Source organism: Gekko japonicus, unplaced genomic scaffold (assembly GCF_001447785.1).
Source record: "Gekko japonicus isolate JY-2015 unplaced genomic scaffold, Gekko_japonicus_V1.1 scaffold661, whole genome shotgun sequence".
Taxonomy (NCBI): Eukaryota; Metazoa; Chordata; class Lepidosauria; order Squamata; family Gekkonidae; genus Gekko; species Gekko japonicus.
In genome coordinates, this window is record NW_015173694.1 from 542,298 (window position 1) to 564,853 (window position 22,556).

Genomic DNA, 22,556 nt, shown 5'->3' on the forward strand with positions numbered 1-22,556 from the left:
AGCCAAGGTAGGCTATGCTATGTAGTGCCAGGACTGGCAGGTAAAAAGTGGGCAGGCACCAGGGGTCCTTCAGCCGTCAGCCGGGAGGAGAGACCACCCACTCCCATGCAGGTTGCCAACCTCCAGTCATGCATTAGCAGGCAGGCTCTGTGACCCCGACAACAACGGTTGTCTCAACAAAGCCCCTCGGTGAGTCTCCACCATCTGATCCAGGGTCTGTCCTTTGGCGTCTAGGAGAACCCACCTGGGACGAGCGTCCCCTCCAGGATGTCCGTGGTGCGACGGAAATTCGGGGACGACTACCAGGCGGTGGTGGGCACCTCGGCCCGCCGGAAGCGGCAGCGCTTTGTGGACAAGAACGGGCGCTGCAACGTCCAGCACGGCAACCTGGGCAGCGAGAACAGCCGCTACATCTCCGACCTCTTCACCACCCTGGTGGACCTCAAGTGGCGCTGGAACTTGCTCATCTTCCTGTTGACCTACACCGTGGCCTGGCTGGTCATGGCCTCCATGTGGTGGGGGATCGCTTACCTGCGCGGCGACCTGGACATGCACCGCGGGCCGGATCCGGGGCACAACCCCTGCGTCGCCAACGTCTACAACTTCCCTTCGGCGTTCCTCTTCTTCATCGAGACGGAGGCCACCATCGGGTACGGGCACCGCTACATCACGGAGCGATGCCCAGAGGGCATTATCCTGTTTCTCTTCCAGTCACTGCTGGGCTCCGTGGTGGACGCCTTCCTGATTGGATGCATGTTCATCAAGATGTCCCAACCCAAGAAACGTGCCGAGACCCTCATGTTCAGCCGGGCGGCTGTCATCTCGCAGCGGGACGGAAAACTCTGCCTCATGTTCCGGGTGGGCAACCTGCGGAACAGCCACATGGTCTCGGCCCAGATCCGCTGTAAACTCATCAAGGTGAGTGAGAGGGGTCCCATAGGGGGAAGGCGGCCTCCTCTTCACAGTGTGGGGGCACTGCTGCTGTACCATATCCTCATAGTTGGAAGTGCCTAATCTTGATTCCTGTCCTGTTTCTCCCGAGCCCCCATCTGAGGCCTGCTGGTCTCAATTCCCCTATCTACAAAATGGGAAATTTAAGAACTGGATCATGGGGTTATAGAGAGGGCAGGAGCTATAAGAATCACAAAGCATTCTGCAAATTAAGACTGCGAGATAGCTGATGCTTATTAGCAGGCACCGTGCAAAGAGAGAGAGGGAGAGAGAGCAGAGATTGCAAAGTGAATCAGTGGGTACCTGCATCTGCCTTCTACTGAATCAGACCCTCGGTCCACCAAGGTCAGTTTTGTCTACTCTGACAGCAGCTCTCCAGGGTCTCAGGTGGAGGTTCTTCACATCACCTACTACCTGATGATTTTAACTGGAGCTGCTAGGGATTGAACCTGGGACCTTCGGTGTGCCAAGCAGGCACTCAACCATGGCGCCAAGGCTCAGCAGAAGTGGGAGCTTGTGGCAGAGTTTTTAGCTGCGTCTGAATTTTCCCATACCTGCACATAGATTTCCAATCTTTGCTTTGGATACTAGATTTTTTTTAACATTTAAGTAAGCAATCCCGTTCACTTGGGAGCCACCACCATGGAATTTCATTGATAGTTACTTCCAGGTAAATGCGTACAGGATCAAGCTGTGAACAACGGTCGCCTCATCAAGTCGCCTTAAGTATCAGTTGGTTAAATTAAATAACCACCCCCCCTACAATGTTTACAAGCACATGTGAATTAGAATTTAAGGCTCTTTCCTCACCCATCTGCCTGAATTCATTTATGCTTATACACGCGCATGTGCACGGCCTAATCTGATGAAGAATGTGCAGCTTTGGGCTTAAGCAGAGCGCCTTCCCATCACCGCTGAATATCCTCAGCTAGCACTTCAGAGCCATATCAGGGATCGAGCAGCGGATGTCTCATCTGGAGCACAGATTCACCAATCTGAGTTTTTGAAAGGGGTGTTCAGTTTGCGATATTTCTGTTTAAAGGACGAGAGCGTCTTTTTAAAGCCAGATTGTTCAGTTTGCGATATTTCTGTTTAAAGAACGAGAGCGTCTTTTTAAAGGCCAGCATTCTTTTTTAAAAATTGAGATATTTATTTATTTAATTCATTTATACCTCGCTTTTCTCCCCAATGGGGACCCAAAGAGGCTCACGTCATTCTCCTCTCCTCCATGTTACCTCTCCAAAACCCTGTGAGGTAGGTTAGGCTGAGAGAGTGTGACTGGCCCAAGGTCACCCGGTGAGCTTCCATGGCACAAGTGGGGATTCAAACCTGAGTCCTCCAGATACTAGTCCGGCACTATTAACCACTACACCATGCTGGCATTTCCATTTAACTGGGCCGTGACTCAGATTGGTGCTGGGGCGCAAGGGGAGAAGGGCCCCTTGTGCATTTTCTCCGATTAAAACTATTGCCAGGCTATTGGGGAGAAGGGCCCCTTGTGCATTTTCTCTGATTAAAACTATTAGCCCTGGGAGTGAGAAAAGACAGGCATCTGGCTTCTCTTCCACTGCTGATAACAGAAGGGGGAAGAGTTCTAGTGAATCTATGCAGGGGTTGAAGGGTTAAACCCCTTCTGTTTCCCCCAAGTGCTGTAGCCAAGATCTGAATTGGGGTCCCATGGAACGGTTTAGAAAAACACACACACACACTGTCAAGATCCAGTTGTGGATCTCCATCCCACTATCTAGTTTGGCCTTGACCCTTCCGATTTCTCCCTGTAGTTACTGTGACTGTGGGCATGGCCAGATGTTTAAAAGACGGCAGGACTAGCATCAGGAAGGTGTTTGTTACAAATCGGTAAAGCCATATGAACTTCACAGTCACAGCTCCGATGCAAGTTAGATTCTAAGAATTCACAGTTCTTGTCGTGCACGGAATAATTCCAGCGGGGTAGTCGTGTTTCTCCGTTGCAGCAAAAATAGACCACCGTCTTGTGGCCCCTTCAAGACTAACAAAACTTTATTCCCAAAGAAAACTAGGGCCCCACTTTGTCTGATGCAAAGAGCGGCTCATTGCAGGTGCAATAAAAACCGGGCTACTCTTGAAGGAGCCGTAGGACTCCGGTTTAGTTCAAAGATGCCCAAGCAGCTGGGCTTCGGGAGACAGTTGCAGACATTTCTGTTGGTTCTGAGGAAAAGCAGTGATTCCTCCAGTTGTTTCTTTGAAGCCCCACCTGGAAATACGGCACCCGCACCCCAAAAAGCAAGCAAGTTTTGCTACAAAGGCACCCATACTTCACACATCCTGCTCCATAGCTTTCTGTTAGTCGATACGATTGATTTTTTTACTTCCACCTGTTAGGGCTGATTGTCAGGCCTTCCTCCTCCTCAGCCCATGGTTTAGTTGCTCAGAGCTGACATCGCTGACCATCTGTTCAGCTGGAAAAAATGTCACCCGCAGCTGCGCACAGCAGATCCCTCTGGATCCAATCTCTGCAAAGTAGCAAGGACAAACAATAGTTCAATGAACAGCTAGTCGGGAAAAATGAAAACACAAAAGCTCCGTGGTGGTCATTTTCAGCGATATCAGAAGCGGTTTCTTCCAGCTGATACTGGCCATAGTTGGTGGCAGAAAGAACACAACACATGCTCAAAAGCATCCTGTTCTTTGCCATTCTTTCACAGGACCTGGGTGCAGCCGTGTCATGAAAAACCAGTTTCCCCGGGCTGGGCAAAGCACGTCCTGGCTGAAGTTAAGCCGGAAAGGAAGGATATGAAGAGAGAGCACAGGCTGCGCTCCTAGGAACACTATACTGGATGTAAGCCCCATTGAATCAAATGGGATTTACTTCCAAGTAGATCAGATTACGCTTGCTGTCACCGGGAAGTAGGAAGCTTGAAAATTAACATCTGTCAGGTTATTCGGTTTTTCTCTGCTTTATATGAACCGTGATTCATTCATGAAATTCATCGACACGGACAGATGCTGCAGTGGCCACTGGTTTTTAAAAGGTCCACTTTTGAGCCCTGCTAGCTACTTATGGAATTCCCTCATTCACAGACAGAATGCCTGATTACCAGATCCTGCGATCCAATGATGGGCAACTGAGCTTGCCCCTCCTTGCAAATTTCCGAAGGGTACCCAGTTGTTCCCTGGCCCTGGGGCTTTGGGGCTGATCCCTGAGAAGAGTTATCCTGCTCTTACGCGCCATCTCTTTTGCAGCTTTTTGAGGACCCAACAGGAGATTGGGGTCCATTTTCGAAGCCATTTCCATATCATGCTTTGTAGCAGAGAGAATAGACATATTGGAGATTGTTCCTCTGTCTTCTTAAAATAACCCAAAAGGCTTCTTTCCATATTCACAAGAGCTTTACCAAAGCAAGACTCTTCTTTCCGGAAAATCAACCCATGCTATTTGGAATGAACACATCAGTAAAAATGCTGGCCGGTTAACATAACCCGCAGTCAGATTCTAAGGAATTTTGCTCCTTGGAGGTTCTGGAATCTTTCCAGCATCCTGCCAGTCATATCTCAGTTGCAACCAATAAATACAGAATACCTTCACCTTTACATAAATGAATATAACAGTACCTGTGAACTATCTGTGATGGCAATCTATCATGACTCAAATAGCAAGGACATTCTGGTTCATGGACATCTGCCCCACATGGATACAAATTCCCATTCTTCCACTGCCTTTCCAGCTTAAATTTTTAAAAATCTGTATCCTGTAATCTTCTTTAGCCTCAAGAAACAACATTGCAGTAGGATGCTTCATGCAGAAAAGACCGCTCGATTCATTCAAATATGACAGGCATTTTAATGGATTTGTGAAGTTCCCTTTTCCATCATTTTATAGACCTGGCAGTTTTAGTATATACAAGAAGTAGCGACCCGCAATACTCGCGGGGGGGGGGAGCTCCATGAAGAGGAGGAAGCCACCGCAGTTGAGCCTTCTTTCCTTCTCCCCTGCCTGGCCCTGACAGCGAGGCCTGTGTGGCTCCAAGCTGCCGGGCCCGCCAAACCTCCCCCCTCCCCTAGTGGTGGCAGCAGCGAGGCCTGGCCGGCCCGACAAGCTTTCTCCCCTCCACCAGTGGCGGTGGCGAGAGCTGAGAAGCTCACAGCCGCCAGCCCGCCAAGCCTTCTCCCCCCCTCCCCAGCAGCGGCGGTGAGGCAGTTCTCAGAGCGTTCCCTGCGCATGCGCAGGGAATGCTCTTTTGCTTTGGGGGGGATTTAAGTATCCCCCCCTATAGTTTTTTATACATTTCAGATTTTTCTGCACATCTGGGGATTGCCCCAAATGTGCAGGAAAATCTCTCTGCTCCCCAAGTGCCCCCGATGTGTGGATTTAGATATCCGCACGGAGGGGGCAACTTGGCTATTAGATATATAGATATCACACATCATGTTATAGAACTTGGAGATCCTTCCCTTTTTGGCCTGTTTTTCTTAAGAATTTGGCTCTTGCAAAGCTGTCGTCAGCCTCCTAAGATCCTCAACAAAGAAAGTCATTGTGGTGTAGTGGTGTAGTGGTGTAGTGGTTAGAGCGCTGGGCTTGGACTGGAAAGGCCGTGGCTGTATCCACACAGAGGATGTGCTCCATTCTGAGGTTCAGGCTGGAGTGTGTGGGGGGGTGGCACCCACATGACGTCATCCCCTACTCCAGGTTCCCCCCTGCTTTGCCCTGCTCTTTCCCAAACCCAGTTGGTTGCAATCTTTTCGGAACGATTGCAGCCTGAGCACATTTGCACACCACGTGGATAGGAGAATGCACATTTTTGCAGGTCCAGCTGACATCGCTGCCATTTTCTTTGCCTCAGCTTCCCCCCTGGCACTGTTGTCCCCCCCCCCCGCCCCGACATACTGCGAGAGGGCTTTTCCAGGATTTTTTTTAAAAAATGGTAATTGCCCTGACCTGGATAGCCCAGGCTAGCCTAATCTGATCAGATATCAGAAGCTAAGCTGGGTCGGTCCTGGTTAGTATGTGGATGGGGGACCACCAAAGAAGTCCAGGGTTGCTACACGGAGGCAATGGCAAATGGCAAAACCACTTCTGAATGCTGCCTTGAAAACCCCATGAGGGGGTTGCCGTAAATTGGCTGGGACTCGCTGGCCAAAAAAGAATCGCTGTAGCTTTATAATTACGACAGCAATCATTGACTCCTAACTGCTCTCCAGTGGGGGATGGTGGCTAATGGGGCAGGGGGCTGAGTTAAGGAAAGTGCAAAGCAAACAACCATGGGGCTGCTCCACTGCAGAGGTCTTTGCTGTAGCCATGAGACCTCCGCAGAGAATAGTTGCCAGACGGAAGCTGCCCCCGGTTGGAATCACCAGTTGCTGCTGTGAAGCTCACTGGGGTGACCATTGACCAGCTAAACACCCTTTCTCTCTCTCTCCGCCTAATTTAGCTCATAGGTAGCTGTAAGTCAAAATATCAGATAACCCCCTTCATGCACGCCACCCCTGAGCTTTTTGGAGGAAGGTCAGGATGTAAACAGGAAGGACTGCAGATTTCCCCCCATAAACTTCATGTATCTTGACAGTCCCCATTCACGCTCACTCATTATAAAATCCTTTATAGGAGCGATTTTTCCTGTTTATTAAACTCAGCGACGGATCCATCAGGACTGAAACCCCTCATGCACTGTACATCTGTTAAAAGCGAGTCGGCTGGATGCACAGAAGATTGAAATTCACCCCCGAAGTTTTTGAAGAAGGCTACGTTATGAACCTGCTGTTGCTAGTCTAACTCCTTCTGTTCAGACTGTTAAAAACACTCTAAGGGGAACCCCTCCCAAATATAATTGCTCTTGTACATCGCAGTGTCCCTTCTCAAGAAACCTGCCGAGCAAATGATCCGACTTGACAAGAATCATGATCAACCGGGTCTCTTTCTCTCAAGCTATCTTCAGCATGAGCTGTTCTCTGCAGCATTTATTCAGCTATACCAAATCCAAAGCTGGTATTATTAACACATTTATACCCTGCTTTTGCCCCCAGAGGGGATGCAAAGCAACTTACAACATCCTCCTCCATGTTTATCCTCACAACGACCCTGTGGGGTAGGTCAGGCTGAGAGAGAGAGAGCGCAACTGGCCCATGCGGTCCCCTAGTAAGCCTCCATGGCAGAGTGAGGCTCTGAAACCGGGTCCCTCAGCCCCTCGCCCGACACTGCAATGACTACACCACGCAGGTCTGGTTTTGCTGATTCTGAGGTCCGTTCTTTCTGGGAGGGGGCTGACATTTGGGGGGAATGGGTGGCCAGCCATCCCTTTTTCCTTTTGGCAAGAACTCTCCCCCTGCTGTAGCCCAGCCACAGAGTAGGAAGCGCCGCAAGCTGTCGCCTGCCTCTCTCTGCCGTGTCTTCGCAAGTTCCTGTATCCGCGGAACAAGCCGTTCTCCGACATGGGCCCGGATCCAACCCGAGTGCTTTGACTATCAAAGGCAAACCCTGGCTGGTCCGCTGAGCTCTGACTTTTGTCAGATCACACCCGCAGAAAAGGCACGTCGGTCACGCTGCCTTAGTCCAGGCACCTCCGCAGGCCTTCCTCGAAGGTCATAAACCAGGCAGAGCGCATTGGCTGGCAGCGGCAGAACTGCTGCAGTTGGCTGCAGCCTGGATTTGGCAACCTCTTTTGGGGTTTTTTTTAATGTCAGGTTTCTAGCTCCTGTATTAGCAAAGAAAACTTGACAGTCTGTGCCCTGACTTCTGTGTTGTTTCACTAATCACGAGGGCCCAGAGTTTAGTGTAACTCAGCTTCAGGGCTGCTATAAGGGGGAAAAAAGGTAAAGGTAAAGGTCCCCTTGCTCGAAAGCCAGTCGAGTCCGATTCTAGGGTTGCGGAGCTCATCTCCATTTCAAAGCCAAAGAGCCAGCGCTGTCCGAAGGCGTTTTCTGTGGTCATGTGGCCGGCATGACTAAACACCAAGGCACACGGAGCGCTGTTACCTTCCCACTGAAGTGGTACCTATTTATCTACTTGCAATTTCTTGCTTTCGAACTGCTAGGTTGGCAGGAATAAGGGGGAAGGGCACCCAAAATTCTCGAGTCATCTGAGGGGTCCATGAATCTGGGCAGGTCAGCAATGTTTGCTTTGGGTACGAAGGTGTCTGGTAGCCCGAGGCGGCTCTCTGCTGCCCCCTTCGCCTCCTTGGTCTGCTAGGGCTCAGACCAAATTCGCACCCGTGTCACTCAAAATGACAGACAGCTCTGCTACGACGGTTGGCAGGCAGATAAGATTCAGGTGGGGTAGCCGTGTTGGTCTGAAGCAGCAGAACAAAGTCCGAGTCCAGTGGCAGCTTTAAGAGCAACAAAGTTTTATTCAAGGGATAAGTTTTCGTGTGCAAGCACGCTTCTTTAGATATGGGCATGGAGATAATGGATGGTGGTGGAAAGTCGCTGTCAACGTATGGCAGCCCTGTACAGTTTTCAAGGCAAGAGGCGTTCAGAGGTGGTTTGCCGTCGCCTGCCTCTGCATAGCAACCCTGCAATTCCTTGGTGGTCTCCCATCCAAGAACGATCCAGGGCTGACCCTGCTTAGACTTTCCAAGATCTGACAAGATTGGACTAGCATGGTCCACCCAAGTCAGGGTGCAGATAAGACAGAAATTTAATTTTAAATCTCGCTTCTGAATCCATCACTGACAGGACAGGGAGGATTATTTACAATCACAGAGTTGACCTTCCTGTGCTTTCCTACGCAGGGGTAATTTCGGCCTCATGCAAGGGACATGGGGAATACTAATCAAAGAAAGGGGAAGTTTCTACATGCAGACAGCTATGCCCCCCCCTCCAAGTAACCAGGATGCCTGTTTGAGAAGCAGTGCAATGCAGTCGTTGGAATGCTGGACTTTTGTTTGAATTCTCACTCAGTGGTGAAGTTCACTGGGGAACCCCAGACCGGTTACACTCTCTCACACATGCTAACCTATCTCACAAGGCTGTCATGAGGCTGAAATATGAGAGTGGGGGAAAACCATGCTGCCCTGAGCTAGGATTTAAACAAAGCAGTCTGGGGTCAGACCCAAATGTACTTCATTGACAACAACCCTTATTCTCACACTTAGAATTACAGCATGCACAGCAGCAGCAGCACCCTCCCCCATAACACATTTCTCTGCTGTAAAGTGTACTTATTTACTCTGCGGTAATGTGGCGTGCACTGAGTTACATACAAAGAGCATTTGTTCTTTCAGTGAAAGTTATATTGGCAAAAATATAAGACCGTTTTAGATGTTACATCCGTGCACCACGAGAGCACACCAACCAAATGTAACAGGAGCACGCACTGCCCACAGTCCTCCCGCTACGTATGGTCACCATCTTGTGTTACCATGCGTGTACAAGGTTAAGGAGTTATAATTCCTGTGTATACTGCAGTGGGGAGCTGAGGTGGCTCAAGTGGTTAAGACGCTGAGCTGCAGGCTGTGGAAGGTCGGTAGTTCAGCAGTTCGAGACCCGGGTGCCGCATGATGGAGTGAGCTCCCATCTCTAGTTCCAGCTCCTGCCACCCTAGCAGTTCAAAAGCAAGAAATTGCAAGTAGATAAATAGGTTCCACTTCAGTGGGAAGGTAGCAGCGTTCCGTGCGCCTTGGTGTTTAGTCATGCCGGCCACATGACCACGGAAACATCTTTGGACAGCACTGGCTCTTCGGCTTGGAAACGGAGATGAGCACCGCAACCCTAGAGTCGAATTCGACTGGCTTTCGAGCAAGGGAACCGTTACCTTTACCTTACTGCAGTGGAGCCAACATACTGTCAAGCACGTGTGCATGTTTTGTGCTGTCGAGTCGGTCCTGATTTATGGCACCCCTTATGAATTATAGACCTCCAAAACTTCCTGTCGTTACCAGCCTTGCTCTGGTCTTGCAAACGGAGGGCCCTTGTGGCTTCCTGTACTGAGTCGATCCATCTCATGTTCGGTCTCCCTCTCTTCCTGCTGCCTTCAACTTTTCCTAGCCTTATTGTCTTTTCCAGTGACTCCTGTCTTTTCATAAGGTGACCAAAGAATGAGCCTGTTTGGTCATTTTACCTTCTAGAGAGAATTCAGGGTTGACTTTGATCTAGAACCCGCTTATCTGTGTTTTTGGCGATCTGTAGTATCCCTAACATTCTCTTCCAACACCCCACTTCAAACGAATCAATTTGCTTCCTGTTAGCTTTCTTCATTGTCTGATGTTCCCATCCATATTCAGTAATGGCTAATAACATAGTAAGAATTATCTTGATCTTGGTCTCCAGTGATGCTTCCAAATGTGATTAATTTTGTCCACAATTAATATGCTATAATGAGTATGATGAGAATTACTCGGTGTTGTAAACTGGCTATTCAAACGTGGCACTAGGACTATTATGGGAACTCATGAGAGCGTTTCTGCCCAAATAGTTCATTTGTTTATTACATATCTTTATTTTCTGTTTCCAGCATTTTATTTTGTCATACCTCACAGATAACCTAAAAACTAAGATTCATGTGCTAAGAGCGCTCAGGGTACAGCAGACTGCAGCTGTCTCCAGTACTGGGTACCTTCACAATTTTATTGGTAGACAAGCATTTATACTTTTAAATTTCATAAATGTCCCAATTTTCTATACTTATTAAGTTACAGATGATGTATTTATAGTGTTCAAGCATTACAATAAGGTTTGGTTTGCTAAGTATAGCATGTGTTTCAATCTTCTCCCCAATTCCCGTTTTCTAAAACAATAAAAAACACCTTTTTCCCCCATGACTACAGCATTTCCAGAAGTTGTTTATCTCTAGTCCCTGCCAAAGTTCCCTCTAAGCTGTGGAGTCCTGTGAGCAAAAAAATCTACTTTTGTGAGCTACTGGCATTAAAGTTGTGAGCGAGCTATTTGGCTACTGCATAAATTAGTTTGCTCTGAAACCCTCCTTCCTGAGCTAAGACAAAAATGTGTGAGCCGGAGGCCAAAAAACTGTGAGCTAGCTCACACTAACTCAGCTTAGAGGGAACACTGGACTCCCTGCACAGGAGAGCCATGGAGGAAACCCCATACCCACCCCCACCTCAGGTCTGACTTGGCCCTCTGTTTTGTTTGGGTTTTTTGCCATCAAGTCACTGCTGACTTCTGGTGACCGCCATCAAGTCACTGCTGACTTCTGGTGACTTCTGGTGACCCTCTAAGCTGAGTTAGTGTGAGCTAGCTGGCTCACACATTTTTGTCTTTGCTCAGGAAGGATGGCTCTGGAGCAAACTAATTTATGCAGTAGCCAAATAGCTCGCTCACAACTTTAATGCCAGTGGCTCGTAAAGTAGAATTTTTCCTCACAAGCCTCCACAGCTTAGAGGGAACGTTGGACCCCATTCGGGTTTTCAGGGCAAGAGACATTCCGAAGTGGTTTGCCATGGCCTGCCTCTGTGCCATGCCCCTGGCATTCCTTGGAGGAGTTCTCCCACCCAAGTCCTAGCCAGGGCCGCCCCGACTTCGCCTTCGAGAGCTGGCTCGCCTGGGCTCTCCAGGCCGCAACTTGGCCCTCTTCGGCCGCTCTAATTCTACAGACTGGAGGGGAAGGCCAAAAACCCGGAACAGCAGCCTGTGCCGCTCACGACATCTGAAAAGCCAACCAGAAGCGGGGGCTAGCCTGGGCCGCGGTCAGAGCCTGCGCTCAGTGGGCTGCCAGGCCCAACTTGTGTTCAGGCTATAGAAGGAACGGCGATGGGCCCGCGTTTAGATGCCCCACGGGGCGCAGCTGCCCCGGCCTCCTCCTCACTTTGCTGAAACCCACGCGGCAGGGACCAGCCCCAGCTTCCCTTCTGAGCCGCCCTCCTCCCCAGTGTCCATGTAAGGGCACGTCGCTGCGCGCTCACACGTGCACGCCGAGGCAGCCCCGCACCCCCCACCCCCGGTTGCCACCCAGCCCCGCCTCGCCGCTTCTCTCCCACACCTTTGGTGGGGGGGGGGGATACCCCTTTGGCATGCTTCTCCTTGGGCGACCAAGTTCTATTCCTTGCCCCTTAGAGACCGACCAGAGTTTCAGGGTATAAGGTGTCCAGAGTCAAAGCTCCGCATGGCACCTTTGCATCTTTTACGAGCATTCTTTATAACATCCCTCCCACCCACCTCCTAGGTTAAAAGGACTCTGAGATCTCGATCTCTACACCTGTCTGAGGAAGGGAACTTTGAGTCTCCAGAGCTGACGCCCTGAAACTCTGGTCGGTCTCTAAGATGCTACTGGACTCCAGTCTGATGGTTTTTCTCTGCCAACCCTGGGAAACTGACTTGTGTGAAGGGTTTCCTGGAAGCAATCTAATGGTTTTTCTGCTGCCCTGGGAAACAGACTTGTGTGAAGGGTTTTTTTTGCTCACATAACTCCACAGCATAGAGGGAGCCTTGCTCCCAGCTGAGTGGAGCCTATTAACACCGAGACCACACATCTGCATCAACCCCACCTGCAAGCTTGAAAGCATCAGTATTTGGCATACCAAATGCCTTAGACAGAAAAGCTGGTGCACGGCATTGCCTAAAAATCTGGTACACAATATGTGCTGCAACAAGCGAGTGGGGATGTGTGTCTCCCATACACCCCTCCCAGCTTGCCCCATAGGTACTGCGACTGTAGCAGAGCACACAGAGGAGTCTGCTGCTCCCATGGTTCTTTGAATTAGCAATAGAGGCTATGTGCATAAAAGGTGTTCTAGGTGGATTTCCCCATCTCTCTTCTGTGCCTTCCCACTGTGAACAGTTACCGGATGTACCTCCTTTTCTTCTTCCTTCAAATCCTCCCCCCCCCCCCCCAGAAATTAGTCTTTGGCCTTTGGCTGAATCCCTTAATCCTCATTTCCAGCCTAAAGAATGCCACTTTACAGTCCAGAAGAGGTTCCTGCTTCACAAACATAGCCCAGATGTTCCATTTTAATACAGCAAAAAATGATTCGTAGGCACTAGTAATATTAGTAATATTCGGGGAGGGGCTGTGGCTCAGTGGTAGATCATCTTGTTGGTATGCAGAAGGTCCCAGGTTCAACCCCAGGCATCTACAGTTAAGGACCGGGCAGTAGGTGGTGTGAAAGACCTCTGTCTGGGCCACTGGAGAGCTGCTGCCAGCCCGAGTAGGCAATACTGACCGTGATGGACCAAGGGTTTGATTCAGTATAAGTCGGCTTCATGCGTTCACTTGAACTCTGATCACAAGCTTTATGCTGAGGTTAGATAATGATAGCACCAATCAGCTGTTTGCGGAGAATGGGGGGAGGGATGATTTAGCTCTTCCCCAAACAGCCACTGCTGTTTTATTGATGGGGGGGGGGGGTTGATGCCAGGAAGGCTTTGAAACAGGATCTGGGGAAGTTCCCCCACCCCTTCTGCACAATTTGTGCTTTTACAACCAGCCAGCGCTAGATGTGCAGAAGGCTGCATTCTGGATTTCACAGAAATCAGAAAATTGTTCACACAGCCTGGAGATGACTTGAATTCAAGAGCCATCCCCTCCTCCCCCCGCCCCTGCAAACTGGAAAGAGCTGTTATGCGTGGCCGTTACATTGGTGTGCTCAAAAAGACCGAGACGCAAAAACGTTCTTTCTTAATGCCTGTAGTGAAAGCGTACACAGAAAGCCAGTATAATAAATAAAATAACAAGATGACTGTAGGCAGTGATTTTGACTTTGGACAATCCCAATGCACAGAACCTTCCCTGGGGAAAAACCTCTCTTTCTCCCCTCCTCCTATGTGTTCCCCCCCCCCTGCACAAACCCTGATAAAGCCTCTGGCATGCTTCTGTCTCTCACCACACTCCTGCTTTTTTTCTCATGTGGGTTGCCAACCTCCAGGCAAAGCCTGGATATCACCCGGAATTGCAACTGATCTCCAGGTGATAGGGATCAGTTCCCCTGGAGAAAATGGCTGCCTTGGAGGGTGGACTTTATGGCATTGTACCCTGCTGAGGTCCCTCCTCTCCCCAAATCCTGCCTTCCCCAGTTCCACCCCCAAAATCTCCAGGGATTTCCCAACCTGGAGCTGGGAACCCTTACCACAAGACTGGGTGGAAACAGCACCCTGGATACAGATACTCAGAAACACGCCTGAGTTCAATGAGGCACATTCACACATGGGCTAAGTCACTTGCCATTCCACTTCACTTGGATGACAGTGGCTCATGCCCTGTCCCAGGAGGAAAAGGAAGGAGAAACCCCACCCACCACTACAACCTTTCTCACTCTCCCATTCACCCGTCATAAACTGTCGCTATCTTTGCAAAGAAGCCACTGGTCCTCTTAAAGGCAGCTTGTGACCAAAGCAGCTTGTTTGCTAAGGGGGCCACTGCTGCTGAGAACTGGGAAGGCAGTGAAGAGCCAGTTTGGTATAGTGGTTAAGAGTCTGGACTCTGTCTGGGAGAACCGGGTTTGATCGCCCACTCTTCCACATGCAGCTGCTGGGTGACCTTGGGTCAATCACAAGTTATCTCGGAGCTGTTCTCTCAGGAGCAGTCTTCGAAAGAACTCTCTCAGCCCCACCTACTTCACAGGGTGTCTGTTGTGGGGAGGAGAAGGGAAAGGAGATTGTAAGTAGCTCTGAGACTCTGAGTGAAGGATGGGGTATAAATCCAATCTCTTCTTCTTCTCCTCTCGGAGCATGAGGTGGGTGATAATCACAGCCCTTCAAAACATGCACAGGGGACATCAGCCCTATAAAACCCGGCCACTTCTGAGGAAACATGCATAAGATTGGGCTGTACCTGTGTGATTTTGGCTGCTTCCACATGGTGATTTTTGAGGGTTACCAACTCTGGATTGGGAACTGCCTAGAGGTTTAGGGGATGGAGGCTGAGGCGGGTGGGATTTAGGGAGGGGGGGAACCTCACTGGTACGTAATTCCATAGGACTTGCCCTCTGATGCTGCCATTTTCTCCGGGGGAACTGATCCCTGCCATCTGGAGATAGGGTGCTATTCGGAGAGATCTCCATGCCCCACCTGGAGGATGGCAACTCTCTGATTGTCCATCTCAAAGGAGAAACTGCAGGGTCGGCAGAGTGTGTCCACCTGGATGCTGCTCCTTCCGCCAATGCTGAGAGGAAAAGGAGCTAAACTTGGCCTGCAAAGTGGTGGCACCACACATTGGATTAGACAGGCTCATGGAAGGTAGGTCTATCAGTGGCTACTAGCCCGGGTGACTGAAGGGGGACCTCCACATTCAGAGGCAGTGAACCTTTGAATCCCAGAGCCAGGAGGCAACATCAGGGGAAGGCCTCAGCCTCTGTGCCCTGTTCTTGGCTGGCCGGAGGAACCAGTTGGCCACTGTGTGAGACAGGATGCCGGTCTAGATGGACTGCTGGTCTGATCCAGCAGGACTCTTCTTATGTTCTTTTGTTTGTTTGTTTTTGCATTTGTGTGTTTTTGTGCCCGTGCCTGGAAGTCATGGTGACCTCTGGCAACTCCTACTGGGGTGCAGAGGATGTTCAGAGAAGCCTGCCTTTGCCTCCCACTCCCGGCCCTGGTATTCTTTGGAGGTCTCCCATCCAAATGCTTGCCAGGGTCGGCCCTGCTTGGCTTCTGAGATCTGACGAGATCCGGCTTGCCCGGGCTATCCCGGTTGGGGCTTCTTCTTATGTTCTTATCCCACCCCCTTTTTCCCCCCACTCCAGCCCTTTAAAGGGACAGAGGTCCCTTTCCCAGCAGAGTCGCCCTGTAGCATTATACTGAAGCAGGAAAACAAAAGGGGAGGTTTCCGTGCCACAGAAAGATACCAGAATCGTCGTCACGAATCGTCGTCACAGAGCCAGTTTGGTGTAGTGGTTAAGTGTGCGGACTCTAATCTGGGAGAACCGGGTTTGATTCCCCACTCCTCCACTTGCACCTGCTGATGTGACCTTGGGTCAGTCACAAGCTCTGGCACAGCTGTCCTTGAAAAAGAGCAGTTTGTGTCAGAGTTCTCTCGGCCCCACCCACCTCACAGGGTGTCTGTTGTGGGGAGGGGAAGGGAAAGGAGTTTGTAAGCCGCTCTGAGACACCTTTGGGTAGTGAAGGGCGGGGTATAAATCCAATCTCTTCTTCTTCTTCTTCTTCTTCTTCTTCTTCTTCTTCTTCTTCTTCTTCTTCTTCTTCTTCTTTTAGTATACATGCAGTGGACAAAAGGGGGAGGAGTGGGGAAGACATTCCCAGCCAGTTTGCTGCTGCTGCTGCCGTGGTGGGGGTACATTTTTGTCCCCCGCCCCCATGTGGAAACAGCCTCTGTCTCCTTTTCCCACCTCTTCGGTTGTGGCTCCTTCCTCCCCAGCTGTTTGTAGCAAAGCTTAACTGATGTCCAAGGGGACATTATTGATTGTAAAAGTCCAGCCCCTATTAAATAAGCCCGACTGAAGAATCTGCAGTGGCTTGTGTTCCCTGACTTCTGCTAAATGTTCTTCCCTTTGAGAACAACTATCCTGGAAATAGATTGAATTGTGCAAAATAAGTCGTCGGGGTAAAGGCTGCTGGGACTGCAGGGTGTGACTTCCAGGCAGATTCGGGCCTTGGCACAAGCTCCCAGTCCTCCCTGAGGAAGGCAGCTGCAATCTCACTCTTGGTCTTAGCGATGCGTCAGGAGTGTGCAGACATATGTCAAGTCAGCCCGCAGTGGCTGCATCAGCTGTTTGTCTGAAGGTCTGCCTGCACTGCTTCCTTCCTCATTCCTTATACCCTCTTGTCTCTCCCTTTGGCTCCTTCTCCTGGTTGCCGCCTCCCTGACTTGTCCTTTGCCTCACCCTCAGCTCTCCGTTTTGTGATTCCTTGGGGCCAAGCGAACGCACAATTTATTTAGATATTGGAGCATTTCTGTCTCTCTGAAGGGGCCCTGAAGCGGCTGACAGAAAATCCCAAGCAAAGCCATTTAAACAAGGAAAAGAAGACATGAATGATCAGGGTGGTTCCGGGTCTGCTGAGCTGCCTCCCACAGTGGCAGGCCCCAGAGTCCTTTGGCTCCTGCCTTTCAGCCTACACCTCTGGCCTCACCTCTCCTGAGGCCTACAAGGGGAGAAGAACAAACCTGGTCCAGATGGAACTCATGGGGTTGGGTTGCAAGGTCCTTCCTGCCCACCAGCAGGGGATGGGGAGGTAGCGTTGCCACATCCAGCTTGAGAAACTCCTGAGGAGGACTTTCCAGAGCATCCATTGTCTCCAGGGGAACTGATCTCAGTAGTCTGGAGATGAGCTGTAATTCCGGGGGATCCCCAGGTCCCAACTGGAAGCTGGCATCCCTAGATAGCACTTGTGTGACCATTGGTGCCCAGGAGTTTAGCTAAATTGGAAGCTTGACGCTGACCACATGGCTTGGGGCATGAAGACAGTGGCCTTGTTGCATTAAGACATGATGCCGTTTCTAGAAATTACTTTCAGTGGTGTCTTCCCCATTCCCAAGTCTTACTAACACTCCAGGAACTCAGTTTGTCCTTTCCGCAGCTTGTAGAGAGGAGGGTTTCTCTCCGGCCGTCATGCTGTAATGAGGGACATTGCCTTGGACTGCTTTCGAAAGGCCCTCAGCTATCATTCATGGCCACTCGCGTCAGCCGCTGGGAAACCCGTCCCATCAAATAATTAAATAAGTCGACAAAATCGCCCTGTGGCTACTAGAGCACATAACGTCACATTGGGTTAGGAGACAACCCGCACCATCATTTTGCAAAGGAACCGGAATTGACATCTTAGTTAATAAAGATGACATAGCCAAACAGTGGCCCAAGCAGGGGGACACACACACACACACACACACACACACACACGTCTGATTCAATAGAGGTTGGCTAGGCGTGTGGGTGCTTTTTGTGGCAAAGAAATACAGAGAGACAGACCAGAGCATTCGGTTATGTCCAGACCAGCTGATTTCCCCCTCTCTGCAAATGCCTCTTGCTTCCGTTTGGATGGACCTCTCTCTCTCTCTCTCTCTCTCTCTCTCTCTTCCCAGCTATTGTTCTTCCCTTCCTGCCTCCATTAGCCTTTTTCTTCTTCCTCCTCTTCTTCTTAATTCTGTAAAACCAATTCTGCTCATATCTACTGCCGGCACCTTGCTAATTTCTTCGGCTAATTACCACAAATATATGCAGCAGCGATTCCTGCAACGGCAGCAACACTTTTTCTCCCACAGTAACCACAATCCGAAGAATTGCTGCGGGCTACGCTGATGTTTCTCCGTGTGATCCTTTCCCCCAGGGACAGGTGGGAGGGATTGTGTGGAGAAAGAGAAAGGAGGAGAGAGCAAAGGCGGGTGTGTGTGTGTGGGGGGGAAGCTTGCATGTGTGAAGTGGAATTCATATCTCTTGCACATATGTGATAGATTTAGAGATCACTCATAGAAATCGTTTTTGTTGTTGTTGTTGTTTTTAAGTACACCATTCTCAAGAGCCTGACAAAGCACAGAAATTGGCCCTCCGGAATATTTGTCCTAATATTGATAAGCCTTTCGAGAAATAACTGTCATCCTCCATGAAATTGCAGCTGCCTAACAATGGCAAACACTGCCTACAGAGATGTTGGTGGCATGTTTATTCAGAAGTAAGGTCCTGTGACCCTGATAAACTATACACACCATAGCTGAGCATTAGCACACCTGTACGTGTACACACAGAGAGACCCATTTACATGTTGAATTGCAAAGATTTTAGAGACCGACAGTTCAAAACATTCTCCCACCTAGCTGGGCTTCAGTAAACAGATGGATACTATACAGAAATGGTTCATTCCAGCCGCTAATTGTCTTGTAAGTAAGAGGATGGAAACGGTTGTAGGTTGTTGTATTGGTTCACAGAAAAATCTGAAAAACCATATAGTCAGGTAACCCCTTTTCATTGGGCCCAACCAAAATATCACACAACAATATGACATTTACAGCAGGTGAAGACTTAAGTGGCATTCCCTCAGTGATCCCTCCTTCTTGTCGGATGTTTTAATTGTTGTTTTTACATCTTTGTATGTATTTTAGCTCTGGTTTTAATTGTTTTAATGATGTGTTGTTGTTGTTTGACTGATTTTAATGGTTTTAAAATTTGATTTGATTGTGTATGTTGTAATATGTTAGCCACTTTAGTAGCCCTTGTGAGGGCAGAAAGGTGGGATATAAGTTTTGTAAATTAAAAATAACATATAGATAACACTCAAGCTGTTGAGTTCTTCAGAAATGTCTCTTGCCTTAAAAATAAGTCTAGCTTGCCATCTAGTGGTGCAAAACACTAAAGAGCTAGGACTTTTGGCTGTCGGACAATCTTAGGATCTCTTGGCTATTCTACACACAATGCCGTACGATGATGATGATTATTTTGCTCTTTACTCACTGGGATTTTCTCCTCTCCATTTTTCTTTAGTCACGACAGACACCAGAAGGCGAATTCCTGCCACTAGACCAGTGTGAACTTGATGTTGGATTCGGAACTGGGGCAGACCAACTGTTCCTCGTTTCTCCTCTTACCATCTGTCACGAGATCAATGAGAAAAGTCCTTTCTTTGCCCTGTCACAAAGATCCCTCCGGAGCGAGCAGTTTGAGATCGTGGTCATCCTTGAGGGGATTGTTGAAACAACAGGTAGACATCTCGAATCCAGTGTTTTTTCTTCCCCAGCAATGCATTTCTCATGAGAAAGAAGTTCCATTTCCCCTTTTTCTTGAAAACCCTGCCTCAGATTTTTAAGGCCAAACTGGGTCTTTTTCAGAGGCAAGGGGAATGCTCCTGTTAAAGGGTTGCCATGTCCATCCTGGCCACCAGTGGGGGATGGAGGAGTAGGGTTGCCAGCTCCAGGTTGGGAAACTTCTGGAGATTCAGGGCTGGATCCTGGGGAGGGCAGGGACCTCAGTGGGGTACGATGCCATGGAGTCTACCCTCCAAAGCATCCGTTTTCCCCAGGGGAACTGATCTCTGTAGTCTGGAGATGAGCTGTAATTCTGGGAGATCCCCAGGTCCCACCTGGAGGCTGGCATCCCTGTCATCACATGCTCAGAAGCCCTGTTTTCCTGACCACCATCTCACATGTGCAAGGCCCATGCCTTCTATTGGAAGCAGACCTTCTCTTGTATTGAGTCCTGATTCATATTAAAGTCCACTGTGCTGACGATTAAACACCTTCCTGTGAGCCATTATCTCAAATTCCCTTCCAAGCTACTTTTCTCCCTACAAGGAAAACATATATCAAAAGCAGCTTGTGAAGGGTGATCTTGATCAGGAAAGTAGCTGCCACCTGCAATTCAGATCAGCAACCCCCCATTCTAGTCAGGTCCAGAGAAATTAGGATGATCAGTGAAGGTGTCATTGTGTCCAAATGGCAACTGCAACTGCTAAGCCGGCATTCAACAGGAAGTACCTCACATCAAGTACTTCCTCTTGCAGTAGTCTAAAAGCATATGGATCCAGAAGGGGAGAGAATGGGTCTGAAAAAAAGCTGTGGATTTCTGTCAATCCTCTGGCAGGCCTGGTGCCTCTTATGAAACTAAGGAGCTCTTTGAAAAATACTCCACAATTGGTGATAGTCAGGACTCCAGAACAGTCCATTTTTGTTTCTGACACTTCCCAAGACAAAGTTCTAGAAGTTTGTTGGCTCCATAAGAACTTAAGAGGAGCCCTGCTGGATCAGACCAGTGGTCCATCTAGTCCAGTGTTCTATTTCACACAGTGGCCACATCCAGTGGCAGAGAATTCCATAATTTAGTTTCTCGTTGAACAAAGAAGAACTTTCTTTGGCCCATCCTGAGTTCTAGTATTATTTGACTGTGTAAGATTTCTCTTGGGGAGAAGAGTTCTCTCTGTCCACTTTCTCTACTTCTCGAATAGTTTCATAAACCTGTATCATGTCCACTGTTCCCTCTAATCTGAGTTAGTGTGAGCTAGCTCACAGTTTTTTAGCCTCTGGCTCACATATTTTTGTCTTAGCTCAGGAAGGGATGGCTCCAGAGCAAGCTAATCTATGCAGCAGCCAAATCACTTGCTCACAACTTTAATGCCAGTAGCTCACAAAGTAGAATTTTTGCTCACAAGACTACACAGCTTAGAGGGAACATTGATCATGTCTCCCCTGTAGTTACTTTTTTTCCCAAAATGAAAAAGCCCCAGGCTGTTCAGTCTTTCCTGATAAGAAAAGCACTCCAACCCCTTAATCTTCTTGGTGGAGGGAGGGCAAGAGATGCAGAAAAGCCAGGCTTATGACCTACACCAGATTTCGAACAGGAAGCCTCAAGACTGTGAGGTAAGGGGGTTAGTTCTTCTATGCAAAGATAATGTGGAAATAGCCACCACGCTCTCCTTTCGCTCACCACAGATTGGGCTTCTTGCAGGCCAGGATGTACAAGGCTGTTTAACTCTTCTACCCCACCTCGCTATTAGCTTGACATACTGTAATTTAAAAAAAAAAAAAAATTCCAGTGTGGTCTGTTTCATTCTTAGCCCGCCCTTCCTCCAAAGTACTTAAGGGTGGCGTACACAGTTCTCCCTTCCTGCATTTTGGCCTCTCTGTGGCTGGTTAGGCTCAAGACCAAAAGCAGTTTAACTTTCTTACTGCTATCATCTCCATCTCGGGGCTTGAAGCGGAAGATGGGAAGAGGGCAGAGGCCCTTTAAACACTGTTCGGCTCTCCTTACCAGCTTTCTGTCACCCAGATTAGGTGAGAGGGAGCAGCCAGCCTGGGTCACCCAGAAAGCTTTGCAGCTGAGTGGGGATTTGAACCCTCCCCATTCGTCACTTGAAGACGATGGACAGGGGTGAGAGTTCTGTTGGGTAGACCCAAGAAAGAAAGGCGCACGGGACAGGATCCCAGCCCAGAAAAGAAACACCTCGCACAGACTCAAGGCCTGCGCTCAGATCTGCAGATCAGCCCAAAGGAGAGTCGCTACACTTGAACCCAGTGCCCAGTTAGGGTTGCCAACAGGGCTGGAGGAAAACGTCTTGTCCCTTGCACAGAGACAGAATGTGTGGAAGTGGGCAGTTGAAGTTTGACATGGCTTCATCACAGTTCTGCGGGGCCTGCAAAACGGAGCTGTTCCGCCAGGCCTTTGGCTAAGTGAGCAGATGTCCAAGTTGCACCGGCCTTCCCTTCTCAGTCTGATCAATCCAGTACATCTATTCTATCTGCCTCATCTGCCCTGGGGCACTGCCTGTAACAACTTGGCACCAGGCACTGACAGGAATGTGCCCTCACTGACATGGTCGCAGCAGGCACTGTAGTTAGAAACTATTAAGCTGCTATGAGGGACTGTTACAAGTAATTTTATCTAGATGGAATTGTTCATATTTGCATGGATTTACTATTTGTTGTTATTTTGAGGTGAACCGCCCTGCACCCACTTGCGGGATAGGACGGGATATAAGCTGAATAAAATAAATTGAAATAAATAAAATGGCTCGAAGTCACAGGGTTGGCCTCTCTGTGGCTGGTTAGGCTCAAGACCAAAAGCAGTTTAACTTTCTTACTGCTATCATCTCCATCTCGGGGCTTGAAGCGGAAGATGGGAAGAGGCCAGTGCCGGATTTACAGTGCCGGATTTACAGTGCCGGCAACTGCCAGGAGCTTTTGGGGGAGGAAGGCAGTGGGTATCATGGCGTATGGTGCCACTTCTGTTTACATGCCTGGAAATGACATCATGGCATCTTTTGCCACAAAAAAAGCTGAGCATCAGCCGGAGGCCCCGCCCCCGCCCCCC

At 49.3% G+C, this 22,556-nt stretch overlaps 1 protein-coding gene across 1 annotated transcript in view; it reads left to right on the forward strand.

The window, feature by feature from the left end:
• Positions 1–267: 267 nt before the first annotated feature.
• Positions 268–22,556, forward strand: part of LOC107120461 (G protein-activated inward rectifier potassium channel 1-like) — a 34,792-nt gene continuing 12,503 nt past the window's right edge. Inside the window, exons 1-2 of the mRNA XM_015423167.1 lie at positions 268–918; positions 19,239–19,455. Coding sequence (XP_015278653.1) covers positions 268–918; positions 19,239–19,455 — 868 coding nt within the window. The remainder of the gene's footprint in view (positions 919–19,238; positions 19,456–22,556) is intronic.